Source organism: Dasypus novemcinctus, chromosome 12, assembly GCF_030445035.2.
Source record: "Dasypus novemcinctus isolate mDasNov1 chromosome 12, mDasNov1.1.hap2, whole genome shotgun sequence".
Lineage (NCBI taxonomy): Eukaryota > Metazoa > Chordata > Mammalia > Cingulata > Dasypodidae > Dasypus > Dasypus novemcinctus.
The window spans coordinates 107,070,867-107,083,411 of NC_080684.1; the positions used below are offsets into that span (position 1 = coordinate 107,070,867).

General features: G+C 69.9%; 1 protein-coding gene across 1 annotated transcript in view; it reads right to left on the minus strand.

Moving 5' to 3' along the window:
• Window positions 1-3,148: 3,148 nt before the first annotated feature.
• The window catches only part of WNT7B (Wnt family member 7B), a 49,477-nt gene continuing 40,080 nt past the window's right edge, over window positions 3,149-12,545 (minus strand). The window contains exons 3-4 of the mRNA XM_058308931.1: window positions 9,518-9,789; window positions 3,149-5,465 (exon numbers count right to left, since the gene is read on the minus strand). Of these exons, the coding sequence (XP_058164914.1) occupies window positions 4,986-5,465; window positions 9,518-9,789 (752 nt within the window). The 3' untranslated portion in view covers window positions 3,149-4,985. The remainder of the gene's footprint in view (window positions 5,466-9,517; window positions 9,790-12,545) is intronic.

Below are 12,545 nucleotides of genomic sequence, written 5' to 3' on the forward strand. Positions count from 1 at the left end.
CTGTTTGCCCGAGTGACTCAGCTTCCACGTCTCTCTCTTCCCCCCTGCCTCCTCAGACCACTGGCCCCACGTACCCAGGAGGCGCCAGGCCAGGTCACCCCCCCCCTTCACCAGGGCAGGAGACCCCACCGCCCCTCCCAGCCCGGGAAGTTCACCCTGATGGCTAACCCAGGTCTTGCCTGCTGCTTCGTAACCTGGTCTTCCCTTTTCCACCCACGGTGAGGCTGAAGCATTGCTCGCCGTCTCCTCTCTGCCCCTGCCCTGGCTGTCCCCTTCCCACTCGCTCGATGTGTGGCCATGGACAAGGCCCCAGGCCCGTTTCCCTCGTGGGAGGAGGCGTAGGAGTCGGCTGGAAGGAGCTCCCACCCTGGCCTCGGAGGTCTCTGGGTTGCATGACCTTGGACACGTCCCTTTATTTCCCCGTGCCTCAGTATCCGCCCCGTAAATGGAGCCAGCACTGACCTCTCCAGGGAGCGGCGTTGTGATGGTTAGGGGTACTCAGCCTCCCCGGGGGCAGGGACAGCCACAGACATGGGACCCCTGCCCGTAAGGGTGAGAGTGAGGCCGGGGGTGAGGGACGGAAGGGCACGGATGGCAGAAGGCGGGGCCGCCGCGCGGCAGAGGCGGCAGCTCTGGGAGGGGGCGAGCTGTCGGCGCTGGGGGCTTTGGCGGGAGCGGGCTGGAGTGGACGGGGGGCCGAGGCAGGGCGGTGAGCAGGGACTCACGGCCACTGGAGGGCGTGGCAGGGGCACGCCTGGGGCGCGCTGGCCGCCGGGGCCAGCGTGAGAGACCCGACGCCGAAGCTCAGCTGTGGGCAGTGTGGGCAGCCTGCAAGGGAAGCCGGAGCCCAGGCCTCGCCGGCCACAGCACTCGTTCTCCTTACACACGTTCTGTGGGGGCGAACTTCCCAAGACCCCCTCCCCTCTCCTAGGCTGCTCGGTGGACAGACAACACCCCTCAAAAGGGCCGCCCACCCCACCAGCAGCTGTGGGCACAGGGCAGGAGAATGGGACAAAGGGCTAGAGCCCCTGGAGGTCAAGGCCAGGCATGAGCCATCCCCAGGCTGGGGGCTACCCAGGGCCTGGCCCCCAAGCAGTGCTGAATGAGTGAATGAGCAAGTGGATGGATGGATGGAAGTATGGATGGATGGGTGGACGGATGGAGGGAGGAAGGGATAGATGGATGGATGGAAGAATGGATGGATGGATGGACAGAAGGATAGACAGGGATAGATGCATGAATGGATGGAAGGACGGATGGAAGAATAGATGGATGGATGGAAGGATGGATGGAAGAATAGATGGATGGATGGAAGGACAGACAGGTGGATGGATGGATGGATGGGAGGATGGAAGGATGATGGTTGGATGGATGAATAGACGGGTGGATGGATGGAAGGAAGGATAGATAGGGATGGATGCATGAATGGATGGAGAGATGGATGGAAGAATGGAGGGAAGGATAGATGGGTAGATGGATGGATGGACAGAAGGATAGATGGGTGGATGGATGGATGGAGGGATGGAAGGATGGAAGGATGATGTTGGATGAATAGACGGGTGGATGGATGGATGGTAGAAACATGCTCCCAGAACTGCAGGTTCTCCCAGCCGCTTGCCCAAACCCCACCCCGCTGCAAGCTCTGCCTCTGCCTCGTGCTGCTCCGTGGCCGTCTGCATTCCTGGAGTGGTGGGAAGGCAGGAGTGTTGAGGGAGCAGCAGGATAGGAGAGGAGCAGCAAGGCGTCTGGCATGCGCAGAGCCGGCTGGAGCCGAGGGGGTGGCAGAGGCAGGGTGGACAACGAGCCGCTGCGTGGGGCAGTGCGGGGCCCATTAGTTTTAGAGCAGGCGCTCTTCACCCCTTTTTGTTCCATGGACCACTTTGCCAGTCAGGTGAAAGCCACGGACCCCTTCTCAGAATGTAGAGGCAATATTGGAAGTCAGAGAAAACCAAGATAGTAAGTTGTTTTTTTTTCAGTTCAAGCTCATGGACCCCTTGAAATCTTTCCATGGCACCCTTGGTTAAGAGCCCCTGCTTTAGAGGCAGAGCCTGGGACTGAGGGTCAGGCAGGACCCCAGCCCAGGCTGGCAGTGTGGTCTCAAAGCCTGGGGAAGGGCCCCTCCGAGGATGTGCTGGGCCCGTTGGTGGGTTGAACCGTGGCCAAGCCCTAAAAACAGCCTGGGCACCGGGGCTGAGGCATTTGCCGGGCACGGGGCACTCTCCGTGCTCTTTCCTCATTCCTGCCCTTGTGGGAGTAGCTGGGCCCGGGTGCTCCGCAGCAGCAACCGCCGTGGATTTTCTCACCATCTCATGGGGAACGGGGCCAAACACCCCGCCGCGCGCCCCGGGCCTGCCAGGCCTCCTGCTCTCCAGAGGGGGAAACCGAGGCCCTCCATCAGTTGGGAGGGGGCATGACCAGTCTGTGCGCAGGGGCAGGGCTGGGGCCCGGGGGCAGGGCTCCCCCGCCCCGCGCCCCTCCTCCGGGCCCCCCTCGGCACACCCAGGAGGTGGGCTGAGGCCCCCTTTGGAAAGCCCACCCGGCGGGCCCCTCCCTGGGACCTGGGGCTGGGGCCAGGCTCCGTGGGTGCCCGGCTGGGCCCAGGGCGGATGGGGCTGTTTGATCAGCGGTTCCGCCCGATGCCAGGCTGCCCGGACAGCGGGCAGTGGCCAAACCGGCCCCACCGCATACCTCCCGCCCTCGGCCCCGGCGGGAGTGCGCACAGGGCTCCCAGGCTGGCGCGGGGGCTGGGCCCGGGGGGCGGGGGCTGCCTCCCCAGGGGACCCCCACCGCCAGACCCCAGGGACGGGCCGCAGGGCCCCGAGGGCAGCCCCGCCGGCCCGGGTGGGGGGGGCTCTGGACACGGCCGTGGCCCTCGTGCCTCCTCCAGGGACGGCCCCGCGCAGTGCCCAGGTCTCCCCAGGACCCTGCCTTCTCCTCGCAGCCTGGCCCGTGGCCTCTGGGTGGGGCCGAGGGGGGTCCCTGGAGGCTGGACAGGGGCTCGGGGGACCGGGAGGGACAGCAGCGCAGCGGCAGCCCGGGGCCCGCAGGCGACAGGGGCCAGGACGCCCGAGGGGAGGCCGGGGGCTCGGGGAAGGGGAGTCCCACCCCCGGGGGCGGCGCGGGGGCTCCACACACTCGCATCTCCAATTCCAGCTTTTATTGAGCCGAGCGCCTCCCTGCGGGGTCCCGCGACGGGGGGGACGCAGCCTGTCAGAGCCCCCCACCCCCGCCCCGGGGGTCCCTGGCGGGCGGCCGCCATCGCCCCGCCGTCTCCTCTGCCCCCGCCGGCCGGGGGGCGACAGCGCCGGGAGCGGCGTGGACTGCGCGGGGGGCCGAGGCCCGTCGCCGGGGGCTCGGGCGTCGGGAGCCCTGGGGGTCCGTTCCGGCGGAAGGAGGAGCCTGGCTGAGGGGGACGGCGGCCCCGGCCACCCCCCGCCCCTCCGGTACCCAGTGTAGGTCACAATAATTTAAAAGACACGATAGACATTTCGACGATACACGACAATATAAGTTAATCAGGTTCCTTGGCAGAGACGCTGGGCCGGCAGACTTGGGGTGTCCCTGGGACTGGGGGGGCCGAAAGGGCCGGAGTGGGGTGAGGCATTCACGGCAGCCCGGGGCTCCCCGCGACAGCAGCCGAGGGCGGGGTTCCGGGGCCGCTCGCCCCAGGCCCGTGTCCAGCCTACTTGGCTCCTTGCCAGTCCGGAGAATGTATTTCCAGAAGCTTCTAGAAGCAGGTGGCTCGGGCAAGTGGCTCCCTCGGCCTCAGTCTCCCGGCGGAGGTGGCTGCACAGGGTACTTTGAGCCCCGAGTCCCAGGCGACGAAGCCCCGATAGGCCCCAGAGGCCCAGCGAGAGGGGTGCGGACCCAGTGTGGGGGTGCAGGGACGGCATGCCCGGGTTTCTCCAGGCATCGGGGCCATCTCGCCCCCACCCCCAGGTGCTCCCAGAAGGTCCCGTGCTGGGGTCTGAATGCTGGGCCGAGGCAGCAGCCGCCACTCACGGGCACGGGGCCTCCAGCACGCCCTCGGGCCACTCCGGGCCTCAGTTTACCTGCTGGTGAGGGCAATCTCCCCGAACACCCCTGCCTGGCCGCAGTGCTGTGGTGAGGGGGGAGGCCGGCCCAGGCTGGAGGGGGCTCTGGGAACTGGCACGGGTCAGCCGGCGTGGGCCTGGCTGGCACTGGGGGCGCCCGGCACTCATGAGCCCGACCTGGCGTGCGGTGCCATCTCCAGGAAGGGGGGGAAGAGGGGCGGGGGGCCCTGTCCATCCCCGTCCTCAGAGCCTCGCTGGAGGCCGGGCCGGGCAGGGAGAGGCAGAACAGGCCACGAGGCCGTGCGCTGCCACGGGGTACGCCAAGCTGGCCACGCGGAGGGTTGAGCATCTTCTCCCGGAACCAAGAAAACATAAATAATTTTTGCCAATGTCTGTCCCACCCGCCCCGGGGTCCAGCAGCCGACGTGGCCTGGAGAGCGTCTTGAGCGTGGCCAGCCTTTCTGCGCTCATGCCTCCGGGTAGAGGAGGGGGACTCGAGAGCCTTGTCACTCAGCTTCCAGAAAAGAGAAGAGTTTGCCGGCCTGGCCCCAGGGCCATTTTGCTTTGCCCTCTCGGCTGGGCCGTGGGCACAGTTCTGCCACCAGAAGTGATGAAGGAATGGCAGGAAGGAGCCGTGAGGGCGGGGAGGGGGTGGCAGGACCCCGCCGGTGCCTTCCTGTGCCCGCGGCCCCACTGCCTCCACCCACCTCTGCCCACAGCTGGCAACGCTGTGGCGGGGAAGGCAAGGGGTGGATGTGCAAAATGCTGCCGGCAGGGCTGGGGCTGCAGCGGCAGGGGCACCCGTGGCTGAGCCGTGGTCGCCCGCCGTGGCCCCAGCCCAGCGCCTGTCCTCCGTGGCCCCTGCTGTGGTCTGCCCGGCACATCCCCCACCAACGTGGCCGCCCGCCACCCGCCGGGGCCCTGCCGCCGTGGCCCCGCCGTGGCCGCCGCTCACTTGCAGGTGAAGACTTCGGTGCGCTCGCTGCAGGTGTTGCACTTGACGAAGCAGCACCAGTGGAACTTGCAGTTGCACTGCCAGACCTTGGTGTACTGGTGGGTGTTGTAGCCGCGGCCGCAGCACATGGTGTCGCAGCCGTCGGCGCCGGGCGAGGTGCGGTTGCACAGACGGCCCTGCGTGCCCACGCTGCCCGTGGCCGCGTCCTCCTCGCAGTAGTTGGGCGACTTCTCGATGTACACCAGGTCCGTCTCCATGGGCTTCTGGTAGCTGCGCAGCTGCTTGATGCGCAGGAAGGTGGGCTGGCGCAGGCGGCTGGCGCGCACCGCCTCCACCTGCACGGCCGCGTTGTACTTCTCCTTGAGCAGGTGGCCCACCTCGCGGAACTTGGGCAGCGTGGTCCAGCAGGTCTTGGTGGTGCACGAGCCCGACACGCCGTGGCACTTGCACTCCAGCTTCATGCGCTCCTCCAGGACCTGCGGGCACGGGGCGGCCTTCAGCGGGGGCGAGCCTGAGCCCCGCCCGCCCCGCCGCACCCCCGGGGGGCCCGTTTCCCCGCCGAGGGAGCCTCGGCCTGCCCGTCTGATAAGGGGGGATGCTGAGCTCGGGACCTCCCTCCTGAGACCCCGGGAGGGTGCATGGGGGAAGACTCCAAACCCAGCAGGGCGGGGCGTGCGTGGCACTGCAGCCCCTGGGGAGCTGCTGGGACTGCACTGACGGGGAAACTGAGGCTCAGGGCCACGGGACTGGTGCCCGGTCGGGTGGCCGGTCGGGTGGCGCAGCCGCTGCTTACACCCGGCCAGATGGCCCAGCACCCTGCAATGCCCCCTGAGAGGTGCCCCGCTGGGGCCCCTGGCCTAGCAACAGTGGGCGTTTAATAAGTGCAGATCCTGTTCCCCACCCCCATGCCTAGCATAAGGCCTGCATGCAGATGGGGCCTAATGGATGCTGGGTCACGAGAGCTGGCATGCAGCTGCAGCTGGGTTTGCCGCGGGCCGGGGTGGCCTCGCTGGCCTCTCCGGCGGGCGCCGGCGGCGTGGGCGGCAGCCTGTGTCCCTGGGGCCGCCCGGAAGGCGCTTCCCAGGGCCAGCCCTGACCCAGGTACTCATTTACCTGGATCGAAAGGGCCCCGCCGGGCCGGCCTGATGAAAGACGGGAATCGTTAGCAGGCGGCGCGGCCTGCGGGGCCACCTGTCAGCTGCCGGGGCTCCCGAGGTCGCGGCCACCCCGCCCCCGGGCCGGCACCCCCGCTGCCCCCCGTCCCGTGGGCCCCGCGCTGGGTGGGGCGGGACAACAGGGAGCTCTGCCCTCAGCCCTGCGTGCCCCGTGACCCCTGTGGGCTGCCCAGAGCTGAAGCTCCAGACCCCTGCCCGGGCCAGCCCCGAGAGGCCGGGTCCCGCCCTGGCTGGCCCTGCCGGTCTGTGCCTGGGGCGGGCCCCTGGGAAACGGGGTCACGGTGGGCCTGGGCCACGGACAAGCCGAGGACCGAGCACACCCCAAATCCTGCCTCCTGCCTCCCCACCCTCCCCCCACCCCCAAGCTCTGCCCACAAGAGCCTGATGGCATTGGTCCCGCGAATGAATGAATGAATGAATGAATGAATGAATGAATAAAAAGAGGGAGAGAGAAGCAGTCCCATAGGGACGGCTAGGGCCCCAAGCCCCTCCCTGGCCTTCCCAGGGCTCACCGCTCAGAGAAGGAAAATGACACACGAAACACGGGGGCCATGGGGTGCCGAAGGCCTCAGCCTGCTGGGGTGATGGAACAGGGGGGAGGGGGCTTCCTGGAGGAGGCACGGCCTACACGGGGCATGAACGTATGAGTAGGAGTTCGCCAGACCAAGTGGAGGGGAGGAGGCACAGCTGGAGCACAGGTCTGAGGGCGGTTGGCCTCGTTCCCTCAGAGCCCACGGGGACTGACTCGGCCCCACAGGGCGTCAGCTGGGGGCTGGGGGCCGGGGGCTCACGGCAGCCTGGGAGGGTCGGGGTTCAGAGACGGCTCTGCTCCTGGGGAGGGGCTGGAGCTGGAGGGGAGGCCGGCACCCTGCCGGGGAGGGGGTAAGGGGCCCGGGGCAGGGGCACGGCCCGGTGCCTGGGCAGGGGGTGCTGGGCGGGGGCTGGGACTTCACCTCGCGGCCGCCCCCTCCGCCCCCTCGTCCACCCTGTCAGTCTCCCGGGGCCGGGCAGCTCTGGCCTGCCCACCTCCCCTCCTGGTCCCCTTGGCTTGAGCCGTCCCCTCCCCTGGCGACCCTGCCCTCCACCCATAGGGACCCTGCCTGGCCCAATGCCGCCCGCTCTCGGACCTCCAGGCCTGGGGACAGCAGGCCAGGAGTCTCCTCCTTGGACGGGCATTGGCGGCCGGAGACCTGGTGGCATGTCCAGCTCCCAGCGGCCACCCGGGACCCCCGGCAGCCCCCCGCCCCACGCTGTCCCTAACACCTCCCCCGGCCCCCAGCCACATCCACCCCAGGTCCGGGCAGCCCAGCCCCCGCCGCCGGCCCAGCCGGCACATCCGGGCCCCCAGCCGGGAGCAGCAGTGCCGCCGCGTGCTCGGGGGCGGGCAGGGTGAGGGGCTGAGCCCAGAACACGCTCCTTCCCCCTCCACCGCCCTCGCGCCCAGTGCGACAAAATGGCAGCCGTGGCGCCAGCCGGCGGCCTTGGCCCCAGGAGCCTCAAGGGGACCCAGAGTCCGGCCCCTGGCCCCAGGAAGAAGTCTCGTGGCGCCCCGGGACCCCCGGGGAGGGCTCAGGGTAACCCTGGCCCGCCGGGGCCTCCCCAGCCCTGCGCGGAGTGGGGCTGAGGGTGGGGTGGGGGCTCCAGGGAGGGGCTGGCGGGGCCTTCCCAAATGCGGGCACAGCTGGCCCCGGCCCAGCGCCCGGCCCCAGCCTCGGGGCGGGGGCGGCCCCCTCCAGGGAAGGCTGCTCACCCCAGGGAGCCCCGAGCGCCAGACGGGCAGTGCACGCTCCATCCGGGCACCCCTTCTGCCCGCCCACCTACCCTGAAGGCGGGGAGACCCCGGCCGGGCAGAGGGCACCGTCACTGTCCTGCACGTCCCAGCCCCTATGGCCTCCCCTGCACCCCACTTCCTGCACCCGCCTCGCGGCTGGCTTCCCCCGGTCCCAACCGACAGGCCACCCTCCTCCCCTGCCCTTGCCCTGGGCCAGGCAGTCACAGGGCCTTGGGACCCCCGCCGGGCAGCCCGGCCCCCCGCCAGGCCCCGGTGCCCACCCGCCCACCGCCAGGCGCCCCCCGCGCCCTGTGCCCTTTTGTTCCCAGGTGCCCCGGGGCTGAGGAAGAGGTGCCCCTGCTTGGCCGGCCCATGCCCTGCCCTTGCCTGGCCCCGCCCGCCGCGCCTGGAGCCCCCGCGCCTCTCGTGCTGGCCCTCCCCGCAGGCCCTTCCCGCCCGCTGGACGCCTCGGGGGAGCTCCGGCCTCGGGGCTGCCGGCCGGCTCTGCTGCCCGCTCCCCACCTCCCTGCCTCATCTTCCTCCAGGGGCGCTGGGAAGCCCTGCTCGGGGCCGAGCTCCCGCGATGCTCAAGGCACCTGTCTCCATCCAGCCTCAGCTCGCCTCCTCCTCCAGGAAGTGCTCCCGGGTTCCCTGGGAAAGTGGACTGCACCCTCCCCTGCCCCCGCCCCTGTGGGCTTCCTGGGCCCCGACCGGCCTGCGTTGGAGGCGGGGCTCAGCGCCCACCTCGGGCTCCTGGAGGCAAAGGCCGTGCCACCTGCTCATTCCTTCATCCGCTCATTTGTTCACCCGACATCGTAAGCAGCCTCTGCTGCGGGCGCCCTCCAGCCTGCGCGGTACGGCCAAGCCCTGGCCGCCTTCGAGGCCCTGCTCGTCCCCCCACCCCGGCGCGCCCCCGCCCCGCACGTGCTCCCGCAGCCCCCCGCTGCCCCTCGCCGGGGCCCCTCGGCCGCACCCAGCTCCCAGCCGCGCCCCCCGCGCCCCGTCCGCGCAGGCTGGGAGAGCTCGTGGCTGAACGAGCGCGCACCCGGAGGCCGCCTTGGGCCCCAGAGCAGGGCGTCTCCAGGCTTCCCCGCCGGGAAAGGCGAGGCCGGCCCTGCCCGCGACGCCCCGGGCCCTGTGCCCTGCGCCCCCGTGCCCCGGGGCAGGCCCAGCACCCCGCTCGCCCGGCCGCCCTATCTTGGCCATCTCGGCGCTGCGCCCACGGCTCCTGGGCCGGGATCTGGGCCCTCGGCCGCCTGCGGGCGGCGCCAGCCTCGCCCACCTTCTCCCCCAACGTGGCCCTGCCCGGAAGTCCCCCCGCCTGCTCACCCCCACGCTCCCCCACCCCTCCTCCTGCCCCGGGGACCACCCCTTTCCTGCACCTCTCATGCCATCCTAGGGCCCGATGAGAAGCCACCTCCTCCAGGAAGCCTTCCTGGGTTCCCTACAGAACAGGAAACACCAGAGACATGAGCCTGGGGCCTCCGCCCGTGGGTCCCTGCGTGGGAATGGGGTGCGTGGGTCCTCGGGCGCACCGCGTCACCACCCTGGGGGGCGCCCGGAGCCCGCCCCGCCAGCCTACCTTGCGGCCCGCCTCGTTGTTGTGCAGGTTCATGAGGCGCCGCGCGTTCTTCTTGATCTCGCGGGCGTCCACGAAGCGCCGGGAGAAGTCGACGCCGTAGCGCACGTCGGCCGAGCAGCCGCCCCACTTCCAGCCCTCGGCCTGGTTGTAGTAGCCCTGCTTCTCGCGGTCGCAGCCGCAGTTGCTGAGGTTGCCCTGGCTGCAGGCGGCGGTGACCGCGTGCGCCACGCCCGCCGCGGTGATGGCGTAGGTGAAGGCGGCCTCACGGCTTCCTGCGGGACGGGGGCCACTGTGAGCCCCGGCGCACCTGCCCCCCGGGGTCGGGGGCACGGGCCCGGGCCACTGGGGGCTAAACGCATCCCCTCTCTGCCACGAGGCGGGGCGGGTATACAGTGGTGCTCACTACCTGCCCCATCCTACCCCCGGCAGGCGGTCTCCTGCCCCCACCGCTGGGCTGGAGAGCGCGGGAGGCAGTGGGAGCCCGGGGGGCACCCTGCCCTCTGCCCAGCCCACCACCCTGCCGGCAGCTGAACCCCCCGCCCCGGTGCGCTGGCCCCTGGGGACCCCAAATACGGGGGCAGCGCGGGAACCCCGGCGGGCACGCACCGCGGAGCCCACCTGCGCCCCGTCCCGCCGCCTCCTCTCTCCCGCCTCCCCCTGCGACACCCCCCAGCCTCCCCGACCCCCCCAACCGGCCCCCCAGTGCAGGCTTGTCTGCCCACCTCCCCAGCCCCAGCCAGGGGTGCCCCGCGCAGCTCTGCAGGGCACCCCCGGCGCCCACGCTGGCTCCCCGCCGCTGGCAGAGCCACCACGCCCGGGGGGCTCTCCTGGCCCCTCTGCCCACGCCCCACCCCGACGAGGACCCGCCCCCTTCCCAGGGCTGCTCGACCCCTCCAGGAGCTTCCTGGGCCTCGGGGCTCCCCCCGCCCCCTGCCCAACCCTAACTGCCCCCCAAGGCCGCGTTCCCACGCCTCCTCCTGCAGGCAGCCTTCTTGGACCTCCCAGCCAGGAGCAAGCGCCCGCTGCCCCCCAGGTCCCAGGTGCCCTCCTTGCCCTCGACTCGCTCCTGGGGGTGGAGCCCGGGCCCCTGGGGGTCCGAAGGCCCCCTGGACAAACGGCCCCAGCTCGAGTTTCTTCCTTGTTGCGTTTTCCTCGACTCCAGGCCTGCCCTGAGCGTCCTGGCACCCTGGCCGCGGCCCCGTCCCTGTCGCCTTCCCTGGGGGCAGGGCTGGGGGCTCTCGTCCCCGGCCCCCGGCCCCCTGCCCCCAGCCCCTGGCACTGAGCAGGCTCCACCGGTGCCCAGCTGGAGAGCCTGAAGCCAGGGTGGGTGAGCGGGGCGTGTCGCCGGCCGTTCCAGTGGTGGACAGGGCGGGGCCGGCAGCCGGCCGTGGAGGGCAGCGGGAAATCCACAACGCCGCGGGTGCAAATTCCAGTGGCTGGAAAGTTCCAGAAGCCTGGCATGCTCAGCCATGGTCCCTGCTACTGGGGGCCGAGGCGACCCCCTGGAGTGAGAGTCAAGTCTGTTGTGCATACATTTGCTGAGCACCTACTGTGTGCTCAGGACCACCGCCCCGTTTGCCCATGGCTGTTTCCGCCCTAGAGGGCTCCACGCTTGTGGGGTCCCTGATCCCCTGGGGTTTCTCCCACCCAGGGAGGGGCTGCTGGGGATGAGCCCCACCTCCCCCACCCACCTCCCCTCCCCCCCCCCGCCCCTCCTTCCTTGCCCCTCCCCTCCCCTCCCCCCTCCTCTTGCAGGCCCCGCCCCACCTCTTCTCCCTCCAGGCCACCTCCGCCCCCAGCCCCAGCCTCACCCTCAGCAGGAAATCTCCCCCACACAGCCAAGGACCCAGGTTGCTCTTTGCTGCCACAGTCGCTCTTTGAGGGGCACGGACAAGACCGACCCCCCCCACGCTGTGCAGGCCCTGCCAGCGGCACTCCCGGCCAGGGCCCAGCGCCCAAGAGGACCGAGCGACAGCTGGGCAAAGGACAGGACACAGACCTGGCCCTGATCCGGTCAGGACGATGGGAAGGGAAGCCCCCAGTTTGGAGGTACTGAAGGTGCCGCGCCCACCGAGGCGCCCCGGCCCGCAGGGCCTGTGGCAGGCTCCTGGCGCTGAGTGGCTGGAGAGCTCAGGCCAGAAGGCCTTGGGCAGGGCAGCTGCACCTCGGGCACCCTGAGCGCCATGGGACACCGTGGGGAACACGGAGAGACGGGCGCCACAGGGGACACAGGGAGCCAGGGACACCACGGGGAGCCACAGGCACCACGGGGAGCCACGGGGAGCCACATGCACCACAGGGAACCACAGGGAGCCACGGGGAGCCACGGGCACCACAGGGAACCACAGGGAGATACAGGCACCACAGGGAACCACAGGGAGCCACGGGGAGCCATAGACACCATGAGGAACCACAGGGAGCCACGGGGAGCCACGGGCGCCACAGGGGACACAGGGAGATACAGGCACCATGGGGAACCACAGGGAGCCACAGGCACAGGGAGCCACGGGGAGCCACAGGGAGATACAGGCACAGGGAGCCACGGGGAGCCACAGGGAGCCACAGGGAGCCACGGGGAGCCACGGGGACCATGGCACTGCAGGGAGCCGTGGGCACCACAGGGAACCACAGGCTGCACGGAGAACCACAGGATCCACAGGGGACCTCGGGACACCACGGGGATTCACAGACACCACGGGCACCACGAGCACCACAGGGCGCCACCGCAGCACTTCCTCGCAGGAGGGGGATTGGACACAGTTGGACTTTAAAGCTTGTTCTGAATACATCAAGGCCGGAGATTCTCTAACTATTTAGAAGGCAGATGAGCAGAGCTGTGCTACGTAATGATAATGATGACCAGGGTGATGATGAAGGCGATGATGATGGTGATGACAACAGTGTTGACGGTGATGATGGTGATGATAATGGTGACAGTAAAGACAGTGATGGTGATGGTGATGGTGGTGGTGATAATGACGATGGTGTTGATGGTGTTGATGGTGGTGGTGGTGGTGGTGGTGGTGGT